Source organism: Pinus tabuliformis, chromosome 5_2, assembly GCF_031772625.1.
Source record: "Pinus tabuliformis cultivar Carrire ecotype Pingquan chromosome 5_2, CPIR1, whole genome shotgun sequence".
NCBI lineage: Eukaryota > Viridiplantae > Streptophyta > Pinopsida > Pinales > Pinaceae > Pinus > Pinus tabuliformis.
In genome coordinates this window covers 637,090,682-637,105,652 of record NC_142306.1, presented here as the reverse complement: position 1 = coordinate 637,105,652, position 14,971 = coordinate 637,090,682, and the positions used below count along the sequence as shown (strand labels likewise).

Here is a 14,971-nt window from a genome sequence, read left to right as displayed (position 1 = left end):
TTTTGTCAATAGCTAGAGGCAAAACGACTTCATCAGAGACTGGTTGGAGGCTTTTCATCAAGTAGACTGCATAGGGCAGCACAGAGGCTGACGCAGAGGGTCAGAGGGATGAGTTTCTGAAGGTAGGTTGTGCCAGGATTACTGGTGGAGGAAGTGTATATTCCCTTCAATAATTTTGCCTAGAATTTCTTGCTGTGGATTGCCAGTTTCAGGCATCGAGATCAGTGTTGTTAAAAGCGCGATTTTTTGCCTATGCCGATTTAAACCCGCTTTTTATAGGTAAAAAGCGGCAACTTTTTTTTATACCGCTTTTTCGGAAAAAAGCGCACTTTTTTCGAAAAAAGCGCGATTTTTTGGGAAAAAAGCTTTGAGGGCGGCGGCAGCGGGTTTATAACCACGATTTTGGTTTTTTATTTGGTCATTTCTGACTGTGGGCGCGCGTAGGAGGAGGAGAAGCGTTGGAGAGAGGAGCTGAAGGGTTTGGGAGCAAATCCAAGTGCTTGTAGGAGAAATTCAAGAGGAGATCACCAATTTCTCCATAAAAACGGTATGTAGATTAATTTTTTTTTGTTTTCCTTGTTTAAAAACTTTGTTTTTCATTGTTTTTGGTTGGGAAACTTCATATGGGCACCATTTTCCTTTTGTTTTCATTGTTTTTAAAGAATTTTTTGTATTTTTTCATTGATTTGGGATGGGTAACTTGGTATGACTATGGGAACCAATTTTTTATTTTTTATTTTCATTTTTTTAAACATTGTTTATGTTTTTTCATTGTTTTTTGGCATTTGCCATTTGGTTGGGTAACTTGGGTTTGGAACTTTGGATTTTGGAAATTTGTAACTTGTAATTTTGTAAATGCTAAATTGTAATTTGTAATCCTAAATTCCTATTTCCTAATCCTTATTTTTCCATAGGTTTGCAAATTCAAAATTCAAAAACAAACATGCCAAGGAAATTGGATCCTTTCTGGGAATATGGTGAACCTAAAGCTCCGAATGATAGACAAAACTTGAATTGCAAGTTGTGTGGAAAGGAGATACGCGGGGGGGTGTACAGGTTGAAGTATCACCTTGCACAAATCCCTGGACATGATGTGGGGCCCTGTATAAATACAAATCCTGAACTTATCCAAAGAGCCATGAGAGCATTGGGAGAATTAGAGCACGCTAGAGAGGCCAAAGAAGAACTCAAAAGGCAACTAAAAAGGTCAGCTGAAGGAAGTGGGCCAAGTGGCACTGGTTCTACTGCAGCGTCAGTCAATCCGGTAGCTGCATCATCATTTTTTGTTCCTCGAACCACACCTGGTTCACAACCAACTATCGGTTCAATGCTAAAAAGAACTGAAAAAGAACAAGCTGATAGGTTGATGGGAAAATTTCTCCTCTGGAGTGATATTCCTTTCAGCATTGTAAGGAATAATCCATTTTTCCAACTTGCTGTTGATGCTATTGCCAGTGTTGGCCCGGGGTACAAAATCCCTTTTTATCATGATTTCAGAGGCCGGATTCTTCAAGATGAAAAGCGTGACTGCACCCAAAGATTGGAGGATTTTAGGGCATCATGGGCACAAATAGGATGCACTGTTATGTCAGATGGTTGGACTGACCAAAAGGGGAGAACCCTTATAAACTTCTTGGTTAGTTGTCCCAAGGGGACTATGTTTATCAAATCTATTGATGCAACTCATCAAATCAAAGATGCAAGAACTTTATGTGATTTGCTGGATGTGTTTATTTTGGAGGTGGGTGCAGAAAATGTTGTCCAAGTCATAACGGACAATGCTGCAAATTATGTTGCTGCTGGTAGAATGCTTATGGACAGGCATCCTACTTTATTTTGGACACCTTGTGCTGCCCATTGTATTGATTTGATGTTAGAGGACATAGGGAAAATTCCCTTTGTCAAAGATATTGTTGACTCATCAAAAAGCATCACAAAATTTATTTACAATCATACATCTGTGCTTAGCTTGATGAGAAAATGCACCAACAACAAAGAGTTGGTGCGCCCCGCCATTACACGGTTTGCGACGAGTTTCATATCTCTTCAATCCCTCTTGAATTCTATGTGGGATTTGAAGAGAATGTTTCTTTCAGAGGAGTGGCGTGCTTCGTCAATGAGCCGCAAACCAGAAGGAGAGGCCGTATGCAGACTAGTTTCATACCAGGAAGACTTCTGGGCGGGAGTGCAGGAGGTGTGCGCCGTTACTGAACCTTTGGTAAAGGTTCTTCGGTTGGTTGATGGTGAGAAGCCCGCAATGGGCTATTTGTATGAAGCCATGGACAGGGCCAAAGAAGCCATTCGGTCCTACTATGATGATAAGGGAGATGATGGGTTTCAGAAACAACTCCTTCTATGGGAAGTGATTGATGAGCGATGGAACAACACACTCCATCGTCCCATTCATGCTGCTGGGCTTTTCCTGAACCCTGCATTTTCTTATGCATGTGGGTTTGATTTTGATGCTGAGATCATGGATGGATTCTTATCCTGTGTCCAGAAGATGGTGCGATCTCCAGAACAACGTATAGAGATCTCTAAACAAATTGAGACATATAAGATGGCAGGTGGCACATTTGGCTTTGAGATGGCTATCATTGATAGGACGATTAAAATGCCAGGTATTTTTTAGTTTGTACTTTGTAACTTTGTTTCAAATTTCATTGTCTCTTCAAATTCCATTTTTTTCTTTTGTTTATTTAAAATTTTATTTGTAATTTTGTTGTAGACGCATGGTGGAAGATGTATGGTGGCAGAGTACCCCTTTTGCAAAAGCTTGCCGTACGCATCCTCAGCCAAACATGCAACTCCTCAGGATGTGAGCGCAATTGGAGTGTATTTGAAAAAATACACAACAAGAAGCGCAATAGGTTAACACTTAAACATTTAAAATATTGCAAATTTCCAAATAAATTTTTGAATTCATTAAACAATATTTTTTTTATAATATTAATTATTAATTATTAATTATTATTTCATGAACTTTGTACAGGTTGGAGTCCCATAGACTTAATGACATGGTCTATGTCTACTACAATCTTCGATTGTGGGTGAGGCAACTAGAGAGGACACCTGATATGGATGCCATCTCATTGGATGGGATTGACACCATTGCTGAATGGAGGGTTGAGGCCGAGAGGCCTCTCATGGATCCCACTGATGATTGGTTAGTGCAGGATGAGGGGGAGGAGGAGGGGGAGGAGGAGGAGGAGCAGGAGCAGGAGCAGGTGGAGGAGGAGGAGGAGGAGCAGGAGGAGGAGGTGACACTGCCTACCCGGGCTACCACTACCACCAGTAGAGGACGTGGTCTCCGTCTACCTCCTGTAGCTGCTACTTCTACTTCTTCAGCTTCTAGAGCACGTCAGACTCCACTGCCATTTCCACCAGCACAGGCACCAGCATCTACATCTAGAGGGAAAGGGAAAGCAGTGACATTTTCTTGCAAGAGGGGCAGAGGAAATCAATAGGATTAGACTTTCATTTTATTGTATATGACATTATGACATGATGAGATACATTATCATATTTTTTGTTGATATTTTGAGGCTGAGTTGGGACTCAAGTCCTCAGGAGTCAGGACTTACTATTCAGGACATGATTCAATGTTATGTGTGATTTTAGCGCTAGAAATGATATTAAACATCTTATATATTAGTTTTATTATCATATTTATGTGTCAATGTATTTATTTTATGTTGTAGATGGTTTAGATATTAAAAAAATTGAAAAAAAATGAAAAAAAAATGAATATTTTTGTGCCAAACGCTTTTTTCCCGCTTTTTTCCGCTTTTTTCCCGATTTTTCCGATTTTTTCCGCTTTGTTCCCCACGCCGATTTAATCCCGCTCGCGCTTTTAACAACATTGATCGAGATTGTACTCAGATTTTCACTGCTGCATAATAATAAAAATCCTCACTGCTTCACCGGTTTTCCCAAGTTGGGTTTTTCTGGGGACATCTGTCCAAAAATAATTGTCTCATATTTTATGTGTGTGTGCTAGCGTTTCTTAGTTTCCAGCGCATTATTTTTCCACAGTATTTTATTTGTGAAGGTTGCAGTGTGTTTATTTCGATATTTTCCATAGCAAATAAATTGTTAAATTAATTAACGATTAGGAGAAATAATACCAGTGGTTGCAATAAGATTCCAGTTTTGGAATTTTCACAGTTTGGAAGTCTTAATTAGTTGAATGATCAGTTATTCTCTAAACATTGTGTAGGTGATCCTCTGTGTATAAAGAGCCTCAGGAGCCCCCACATCTTGATTTGAGTTATCATTGTTAGGTGGAGGCAATTTAGTTTCCTTTTGTATACTTTGCTTCACCTCCATCTTTTCTGATCACATGCAGTTTTTTATGTCAATAGACAGCAAGTTGGAATACGAGATTCATGATAATTCCTGAATGATGTTGTGATTGTTTATATCCTTCCTTTTATATATGTCAAGTGCAAATATATTGTTTCTTGATCAACTTGGTTTCAGTTTCATTCCAAACTCGTAGCGTTGGGTGCATTGCAGTGTGAACGATCTTTGATATGATAATTTTCCTATTTTGATGTTTGATAGCTGTGCAAGCTGTGCTATGCACGAGATTTTTAAAAGACCAAATAGTACTTTCTTTGCAGTCAAAATGGTATTTTCTTATAGATTTAGAATCCCAACCAAGCGTTCTTGCTCTTTTTCTTGTAAAGTGCTTTATAAGAAGATATTAATATACAAGCTGAGTGAATATTGGAATTTTGTAAAGCTAACTATTTTTGTAGTATCCTTTTGTCTTGCAGGATTCACATGATGCCCATGAAAGAAGGGAAACTGTGACTAACCAAATGGACTCTACAATTGATAGTCCTAAAACCCATGAAAATGAGCAAAATGAAGAGATGCAGGTGACAGAACAGCATTCTGGATTATATAATGACAATTATCTAGATCTTTCAAAAAACAATGGCGAAAATCCAAGTTCAACTACGCACACTCACTCAAGTATGGAAGAATCCAATGCTTGCAAAGAAGCTTCTCCAAGTCCAGAAAATGCCAGCGATGAGCCAATTCGAAAACCTGCTAAATCTCCTTTCGCATATCAATTAGCATCATCAAAACCAGTCAAGTCACTATTCAGTTATCAGCTAACTTAACTTTCGCTGCTTTCTTGGGTTGTCAATCATATTTATGTTCTTTTGATCCCCATTTTCTATCGTAATCTATTGAGAAGAGTTGTAACTGGAAGTTACCAGAGAGATTTTTCCAAAAGGTTCGTTCTATTAGTTCTAAACTGAAATTGGTTCTGTAAATTAATTGTAGGTTTAGTTTTTCAATGAATAATTTGACAGCCCTCTTTGAAAAGGAGATCGAGTCAAATGTTATGCATAACTCAGCATAAACTCAGTGGTGTTTCTACAAGTTTCCCTGTAAAAAGCTTCTAATGACTGTACATTTGATTTTCAAGTTGAGGGCAGTGAAGATTATTTCACATGCTGGAATGTGAGCATGTTTGTGACGAGGCTTGACAAAATAATTGAACTGTTTCTGAATTTTGTGTGGGAGCCATTTTTGGGGATTTATGTTTCTTTTCATGTTTTCCTATTTTGGGTTTGGCAGAATAATTGGAGAGATTGAAATTCACTAGAATAATATTAGTGGCATTGACTGGAAGAAGCCTGTTGGGGGTGCAGAACACTAAGGTTCAGGTTAACAGTGACAGAACAATTTCTTCCAAGAGCAATAACTACCCAAAGTTGATTGTGGGTGTGCTTATGGTCGCACTCTTGCAGAGTTAGAAGCTGCAAAAAATTGGATATGTTTGTAGCTGGTGGAAAACAGGTCAAAATTTTAAAATTGAACTTGCACAAAGGTGTTTCCTTTGTGTGACAATGTGTGACAAACACTTTTCTGTAGCCATTTGTAATTTAATAGTCTGTGCAATGTATACATGGTGAAATTATGATCATTCATCTATAACTTTGGAAGATATTTTCCTTGGATAAACAAATTTGTGGTTGGTATGTATTATACATAAATATAGATATAATGGGAGTGAAATCTGTTTTAGGGTGTCATTCGCTACTGTATTTTTTTATGGGTTTCTATTAAACCAAAGAAGAATTTAGTCTCTCTTTTTTATTTCAAGAAAAAGTGGGGTACATTCAGTAAAAGTCTTTCTAGACTTGCAATACACATGCCAAGAGTTAAAAACTCGAAGAAAATCTACAGGGGGAAATTATATTTCATTGCATTTCTGTGTGTATTTTTATTGTATACTATCCTTTTATAAACATGTGACTATAACAACCATGTTATTATTAGATATTCAGTTCAACTATCTCCACGATCATCTCCAATATTTTTCCATAAATTTTTCAAGTGGTTCTATGAAACCCTCATCCCTAACTTTTTTGGTTACATCATCTTCGATTCATATGTGACTTTTATGCATGATCTACATGATTACAAAACAATTATATAATTTAGACATTATTATGAATCACAAGGAGTTAAAACCAATCCCCCAATCTCAGATTTTACCCAATTATGAGATAGGTTCAAGATAACAAATAATGATTTTACAAGGCAAGATTGGGTAATTTTTCTCCCCAAAATACAAATGAGATATTACATGATGATTCTTAGACTTTGAAAATAGTTGATAGTCGTTCTCCTTGCTGTTTGAATGATTAATTTTGCATTTTCCTCAAATCTGGGAATGATTTGGAAATCTGGAAAAATTGTGCATTTTGGGCAAAGTGGACTCAAAGAATCACACATATATTCCAAACCATGATGAATCTCAAGAAAAGGTCCAAGAATTAGCTAATTTGCTATGTTAAGAAGAAAACCCATGTCTTGGAATCTTCATATTCGCCTTCATTGCCTTAGGAATCATGCATAAAGTTGGCAGTCTAGAAACTTTGACCTGTAACAAGATTTTGGTGCTGGCGCCTCACACGTGTGAGATGGGTGTGATATGAATGGTGTACAGTAGGCTTGACACCACACGCTAGAAAACCCATGTGCCAGAATTTCTTCTAGAAGGCCGCAAATATGCCAACCATGACCAGGTACTGAAAGTGCATTGCTAGTACTAAAACTGAGCTAAACAGTTCATCATTAGTAAAAAAAACACTTAAAACTCAACTAACCTACTAGAGACTTGGATTTAATGTCAATAAACAACTTTTTACCTCAATATGCATAACAAAGGGATTTGGGTTTAAAGGGTCGACAATGCACAAGAAGACAGGCAATATGTGGTTTCAAGGGTTGGTTGTGAGTAGTAAAAAGGTTAATGAATGGTTGAAATCATGACAAAACCAGAGACAGACATATCCCCCACACCAAAACATTTGCATGTGCTCATGCAAAATAAATATCCTCAAAAAATCCCCGCAAAGTCTTAAAACATTCATCAAATTGTTCAAATTATCCCCCTGCCCTGTTTCTCATTTCGGCCCATGCTTCATTCTAATTTTTCCAATTTGAGAGGTCTCTATAACATTTTAGTCTCGAAGTCTCCAAAGGTGTTGTTTTTAGAAGAAATAATATTGCAACATACTCAGCAAGGCCACCATTATCAAGGCTCTTGTCAGATCCAATATCTGCCAAATTCTGTCTCCAACATGCCACAGGAAGGGAAGAAATAAATGGCTCTGGAACTTCAACTCTATGCTGTTTAAAACCTTTGACACAATGATTAGGAGTCACAATAGACTGTGTCAACCTTGACTAGGTCTGAAGACATATGGTGACCCTCACTAATCCACTTCTCTACACAAACCTGTTCATAAGTATGGCCAAATGAAATAATGACAAGGTTAGGCATTTAATTGCAGTGAAATTGAACATCCGAATTCCTGAGGAGGTACTGGCATGCTGCTCAAGCTTCCAGGAGTTTCCTTTATAATCACTTTACATGCTTATGAGGAATCTCTTTCTTGTTCTGCAATCCCCTCAAATGATTCATTCATTAAAAAAATCCTGTCCTATTCTATTTTCAATTCAATTGATGGTTCATTGCAAAATATTATGGAGACTCTCAATAGCATCATGGAAAGATGACAAACATCTGTGAACATCAAATCTCAAATCATCATTGACAACCCTAGACATAGGCAACAACTGCAGTACTTTCCTTTTGCATGATGCTTGTCCTACTTCTGACTCATCTTTGCATGGTACAGAAATGTGAGAAATATCTGAAGCAACTAATACCCAAGATATTAGATTGGTGCCTTTCAAGAGGCTCTTTTATGTCACCTTCTTTTGTTACCACAAAGGCTAAGATCACCCGTGTCAAGTAAGATTTCTATAGAATTAGACCACAAGTCAGAGATAACACCTCAAAAGATATTACAAGAACAAAATTCCTGTACTCTTTGACATTAGATAATCAAGAAGTACAGAGTGATCATATTATATCCATGCTCAGAGTTCACAGAAAAGGAGATAAAGCTTCAATGCCTTTATGTAAGTCTCCATGCATACTTTCTTATCAAAGATCTCATATCCACCACAGAACACTTGTCGCAAAGGTACAGGTATATTCAAAAGTTGTCCTAACATTTCAAACATGATATCATCCTCATCCATAAACAACTTGAATTGAAAGTACTGGAAATCAGTTCGCTGAATTTTGTGAACATTGGCCATTGATTTAAAAGATTTGCTCCTTCCACTTCACCATTTTGTGTACTTAATATAGGCAATGCAAATACCACTCCATTACGGAGCTGCAACAAGCATGCCCTTATCAGAGGAAAATACTTGTGCTCGTTGCACAATGCTTCTTGAACTATTGAAGAGGCTCCATTCTTAGTTTCACAATGAGTCCCTTAGATTCCACCAACCATATCCTCTTACGAGCTTCATCCAATGAGATTTTACCCTGTTTGCTTGTTTCTAGTGCTATAAGCTCTGAATACCTGTTCCTACCTCACCAACAAGTAGGAATAGGAAGGTGTGGCCAGCCAATGTTCCACTGGTCAATTTTATTGATGCGAGAAGGCCTGAGAGAACCACCGAAGCTGTTCCCTGAATTAAAATTATTCCTAAATAACAAGCATTTGCCATATTACAAGTAAACATAATCAAATAGAACAATAACGGAACACATTGTTCCGATAGAACAATGAGCTCACAAATACTTCAAACTTAAGATAATGGTGGTTGAATATTGGAACCTATCGCCCTTCTGGAAAATGCTAGCAAACAAAATGATGTTGTATGCATCTCTGAATTATAGAACTTTAAGGGACACTGTGACATCAACATTAGATTCCTGCTTTTCGATAGGATTAATAGGATGTGGGAAGTCTACAACTAGTTCCTCAGTTGAACACAACATATAACCAATTACCCCGCTTGGATACATGGGAACAGTTGTCCATGCATAATTAATAGAGCCTTTGAAAATTTGGTGGCAAGCTGAAACAATATCTTCAATGATGGGCATGTTCAACCAAATACTTTCCGCCTAGGTACACACTACACCTCCTGGTCACAAAGCTCTTGCAAACACTCTCCTTCAAAGGGACCATGAAATTTGTCTGGCTCATTGTATTCTGGGCAAATGACCAACAAAGCTGGCTTCTTGTTAAAATAATATTCCACCATAGCTTCATTTGAAATTTCCCTTGCTGCTAAAAACTGTGCTTTCTTCTTGTATTGCTTCCCAAAAATATCCATAGGGATTCTTCCACACCAAGACCAATAAATATGGGAAAATTTTTACTATATGCTTTGATGAATTCATGAACTTTTAGGATTTGATTTTTAAAGCAAAAGCATCTGGAGCAACCAATTTTTTAAATAAGAAACAAGTGAATCTGCTTTCCGTGGGCCTGTGTAATTCAAGCATGAATGAGATCCATTAGATGGCTTCTTTTCTCAGGTTCTTTCTCTGGACAATAAGATCTGTGCTGGATCCCACTTTACCAACAACTAGAAAAATAAAATTGTAGAGAAAATATGATGCAAACTTCTGTATTTCTTTGGAAATGTGGCACTGAACAACAATGTTTTGCTTTCTCCAACACGAGGCATGTCCGTCTATCGAACTCTTTTACGTATCTGTGGCTTTAAACCCCTATGTCAAGCATTTGATCCAACTCATCCAATGCAAATATTTCACCATTGAGAGGGAATCCCTACCCCTCAAAAAGATATGCAAGTCATCCCGGAGTTGCAACAAGAATATCAACACCCCTCCCTAACTCCTGAAGTTGTGTAGTAATCGCCACCCCTCCATAAGCAATCACTACCTTGATTCCAATTTGGTATGCAAGCTTTTTAGCCTCTTCATCTAAATAATTAATCTTAGGTATGTGAGGTTGCCCAAGGTTGAGCAGTGTTCCCAGCAACAAGGAAGTAGAGATAAGCACAGGTGAAGAGCACACAACTTACAAGAAAGAAAAAGAGCCGAGGATAAAAGATATGCAATAGCCCAAAACAAAAGAGTAGATATGAAATTATCGGATATTTGCACGCAAATCTGTAACAAAACAATGAAAACATAAAGATACCTTTTTTGACCACACCATCTGCTTTCTTTGAATTCAAAACCATATTTTCCTCTCGAATCAACTTCTACCAATAACACAGATGTTGAATTCCAATACTGCCCTAGTTTTGTTAGTTTCACCTTCACCTAAAACTATTTATATGAGTAATGTTGCCTTTGCAACTTAAGCAAAACATAGTTTTCTCACTACCAGACACAAGAAAATTTTCCCAAATGCTGAGAAACGTCAATAAGCAAAACAACAACTTACACCAAAACCTCCGATTCTTTGGTTGCTCTTCTATCTGATCCTGGCTGCAATAAAACTAATCCCTCCATGCAGATAAGATCATAAATAATTTAGATCAATCTCCAACAGCAGAGAAAACTAAATTCCACAACACGCAATTACAGATATTTGTTTGTCTGTATGTATGTCTTCAGCAAATTTTGCAGGGATGGTCAATAAAATTGGTTTGTATGCAGGCCAAGAGCATTAATGCATTGAAGTGGCCTAGATCATTTGTGATTCTACAATATCACATGGCCATGACCAAATATATTAAAAAAATAAAAACTGCAAATGTTGCCAGAGAAGGAAAACCTTTTAAGCAAGTTAAGACATCATGCATGTGTGTTAATTTTAGGTATGTTTTATGCTTAGAGCAATTTATTTCTATTTTCACAGTTAGCTCAATATCGTTTCCAGATTAGCAATCACATCAGCGTTAAAGTAAATTGCAGATAGAACATAGACATAAATTGTAGAAAACAAGCCAAGACAAGAGGACACAAGATGTGGCGCTAGCCAGGAACAAACCCCAATGTGGGAAACCCTTGATCAATTTTTCTTATATGTTCTTCAATAGTTCAACAGAGAGAGAGAGATAGTACATTTACAACAAAAGTCAACACTTTGACTTATCTAGATAAGAGCATAGATCATCTCTAAGAAGATGATACATGAGATTAGTTGAAGATACGCTGCTTCAATTGATTCTCCAAGGTGACTCCTTCACCTATCATTGTGTTGCATTTCGTCATCATGCTGCACCATGTTGCACCTCACCGTGCTGCACCATGTTGCACCCATCATCACTATGTTGCATCTCATCATGCTTCACCAATCATGATTGTACCATGTACTTGCTGCACCAAGCATCATTGTTGTCCCAAGTACTATTGTTGCACCTAGCTGCACCATGTACGTGTTGCACCTTGTTGTTGATGCTATTCCATTGTGCCACTGCTGCACAATGTCATTGTTGTTCCAACATGCTGCTGTTTCATCATTGTTTTGAAGTTGCTCATGTTGCCACACAACTGTTCCAAGTGGTATACTAAACCATGTTGACACACAACATGTCTCATGTGCTTGCAACTCCATGCTTGCCATGCTTACCTTAGTATTCCTTTGCTATCCCATTTACTATACAACTGTCCCTTGCCACTGCTGCCTAGATATATAGGTGTCGCTGTTGTCCCTAACAGTGATGCTATACCTTGCTGCTGTCCCCTTAGCCTTGCCATACCTGTTGTTGTCCCATGTGTCTTAGCCGCACCATGTGGCCCAACTGTCCCAGTTATTAGCATCGCTGTCCTGGGCATGTTTGAGTCCTCAAACTCTCATGCTATCCCTATTTTGAGGGTCACCTACAACCCACCTTTAAAGCCGTGTAGGTACTCTGAGGACATATCATGAATGTGCCACTTTTAATGTGAGATGGATGAGACTAACCAAAGAATAACCATAAGATACCCAGAGTCCTACCATTTTTTGTTTTCATGTATGCTTTTTCTTTTAACGTAGTGTTACATCATGAGAAGAAGCTTCATTAACTCTTTTGCAAATCTTGATAGAGATGTTTGGATATTATGCTTTGGTGTTCTGGTTATGATATTCAAAGTGTTTTTTTCACTGGTATCATTGTATGGTGAAGCAACAAAAATTAGAGTTTTTGTGCTTTTAATATGTAAGATATACAATATATTGTAAGTAATATTTTTATTAATAAGATGAATGTACAAGAGTGATTGAATGTTACAATGAAGGCCCACTTATATATCTAGGTAGGTGCCCCTTCAATGAACATGTCCCTTAGAACATGCCTCTTCATTAACTAATCAATTAATTAACTATAACTATGTTTGATATATATTTATTTATATTTATTTTATTTTATATAAGTTGTATTTGTAACATTGTGCCTCTTTTTAAAAAGCATTGTCTTCAAAGCTTGTTGCTGACAACTTTTTTGAGGTTGCATGTGTCATTTTGGCATATGTACGCTGTTGTTAATAACTTATCTTGAAACGGTTTATCCATTCTTCTTTCAGACTCTGTTTTTTTTTTCCATATATATATATATATTATTCTTATTGTATTTTTTTCATTTTTGTTATTATTATATATATTTTTTAATTTTCAACTTTATAAAAAACTATTATAAGGTATAGCCTTAATAAAGTTACTTTATAATAAATTTATAAAGTGACTTTTGTGTTAAAGCAATAATTGTATTTTGTCATGGCGCACACATTTCATTCTGTATGGTGGTGTCCATACAACGGGATTCATTATCTTCGAACGATCCGAAAATGGCTGACAGTTCTGTTGGATATTTTTTAAATGGAGAAATACCAAAACCAAATAAAAACTCACCACAGAGCCAATGCTCTGTTTACTCTGTCCAGGATCTTTTGCAGAGAACCTCTTAAAAACAAAATGACTCAGATGACACCATTACACAGTCACAAAGCATTTCTATTAATTAAAGACAAACATTCTGTTACATATTTCTTCCTCTGTGCAAAGAGGGAATAAAAAAAAATACTCTGCTGCTCTCACAGATTTTCCACTGCTGTGGATATTACATAAACATCATGGTGTTCCTCTGTTCTTCTCTTTGTTTCTCTTGCAACTCCCGCGGGGGCACACAATGCTCTCTGTTCTTCAATGGCCAAGTTGTGCGTTCAAATACAACTTCATGAACAACAAAAAAAATGGGGGCTCAACACCATTACTATGCCTCTGTTCTGTATGCAATACCGTGTGCAGCCTCAATGCACACCATACATCACAATACGAAAAAAAAAAAAAAAAAAACTTCTCTGCGTGCCCATATACACCACGCCAACATTGTCAACTGCAAGACGCAGGCATCCCTTTACAACATATATGAAAACATATATATAAAAACATATACAACAACGTGCCCATAACCATATTAAAGATATGGGACGTATGCCCATCATCTCATTAAAACCGCCACCTAATTCTACGTAGAGCCCATAAAAAAAACATTAACTTTTCCTTCCATGGCGGTCAACCACAAAATGACAAAAAAAATTGATTTGACGCGGGCGGGGTCGGCTGACGTCACTTCGGTGCCATGTGTCGCCACCCCATTCGTCACGCCCGGTCATTAACCTCCGCGCAGCTTCGCGCCGATCCGAGCCCGCAGAACCGATCCGACGGAATTCGCACGCCAAGGTCCGGCAAACGAAATGACCTTTAGCGTTCGGGGAAAGCGGTTTCAGCGCTCGTACATGGGACGCGTGGCGGAGTGTGATTGCGGCGGCACCCTTCATACGGAAACAGCCTTCTGCCAAAGGCGGTGCGGGGAGACCGGGCGGATTTGTTCTGGCGGTTTTGGGTGCAGCGGTTTGGGCGTTGGTACGACTGCTGAGTCGGCTGCCCACGTCCGCCTGCTGCCTGCAGTTGGAATTAACATTCCAACACTCCCCTTTAATTTCAACTGCTGGGCATTAGGACATACCCAAGCACTTCCTCTCGTAGAGGGATTCACCAATCTTCCTCGCATAGAGGGATTCACCAACTGCTTCTAATGCAGTTCACAAACAAACAAAGTTGTCTTCCTCTTAATAGAGGGATTAACCTGAAACTGTGCTTAAGAGCACATTCCTCATGACAGAGGGATTCACCATGTGACTGTGCTTAAGAGCACCTTCCTCATGACAGAGGGGTTCACCATTACAATGTGCTGAAGAGCACCTTCCTCATGACAGAGGGATTCACCTGTTGTAAAAAAACATCTTCCTCTTAACAGAGGGATTTACCAAACTATGCTAAAGAGCATCTTCCTCTCAACAGAGGGATTCACCGAATGACTGCTTCAAATGCAGTTCCAAAACAAACAATCATTGCACTGTTGTGTGTGCAAACTCATTACATTGTTCTTTTATGCTGCTGCATATTCTCTGCTGCACTGTTGTGCCATCTTCTTTACTGTGTCTACCCCACACTGCTGTGTCTACACTTGCACTGCTTGTGCACTTTTCAAAGACAAAATACTCTGTCTTTTCTGGAACAATTACACTGTCCCAATTTACAAATTTACACTGCTGTGTGTAAACATTTCTTACACTCACTGCTGTTGCATATATTGCATTTCAATTCAATGAACAACAAATTCATTACATTTACCTTTACTGCTGTAAGGAAAATTTCTTTTGCAT

At 38.1% G+C, this 14,971-nt stretch overlaps 1 protein-coding gene across 4 annotated transcripts in view; it reads left to right on the top strand.

Moving 5' to 3' along the window:
• LOC149160668 (uncharacterized) overlaps window positions 1–5,547 on the top strand; it is a 66,844-nt gene extending 61,297 nt beyond the window's left edge. For 2 of the 4 annotated variants that reach the window (XM_089436753.1, XM_089436752.1), the window contains exon 9: window positions 4,764–5,547. In XM_089436753.1, coding sequence (XP_089292879.1) covers window positions 4,764–5,135 — 372 coding nt within the window. In that variant the 3' untranslated portion in view covers window positions 5,136–5,547. The remainder of the gene's footprint in view (window positions 1–4,763) is intronic. The other 2 variants (XM_089436754.1, XM_089436755.1) reach the window with 2 other exon arrangements.
• The last annotated feature ends 9,424 nt before the right edge of the window (window positions 5,548–14,971 follow it).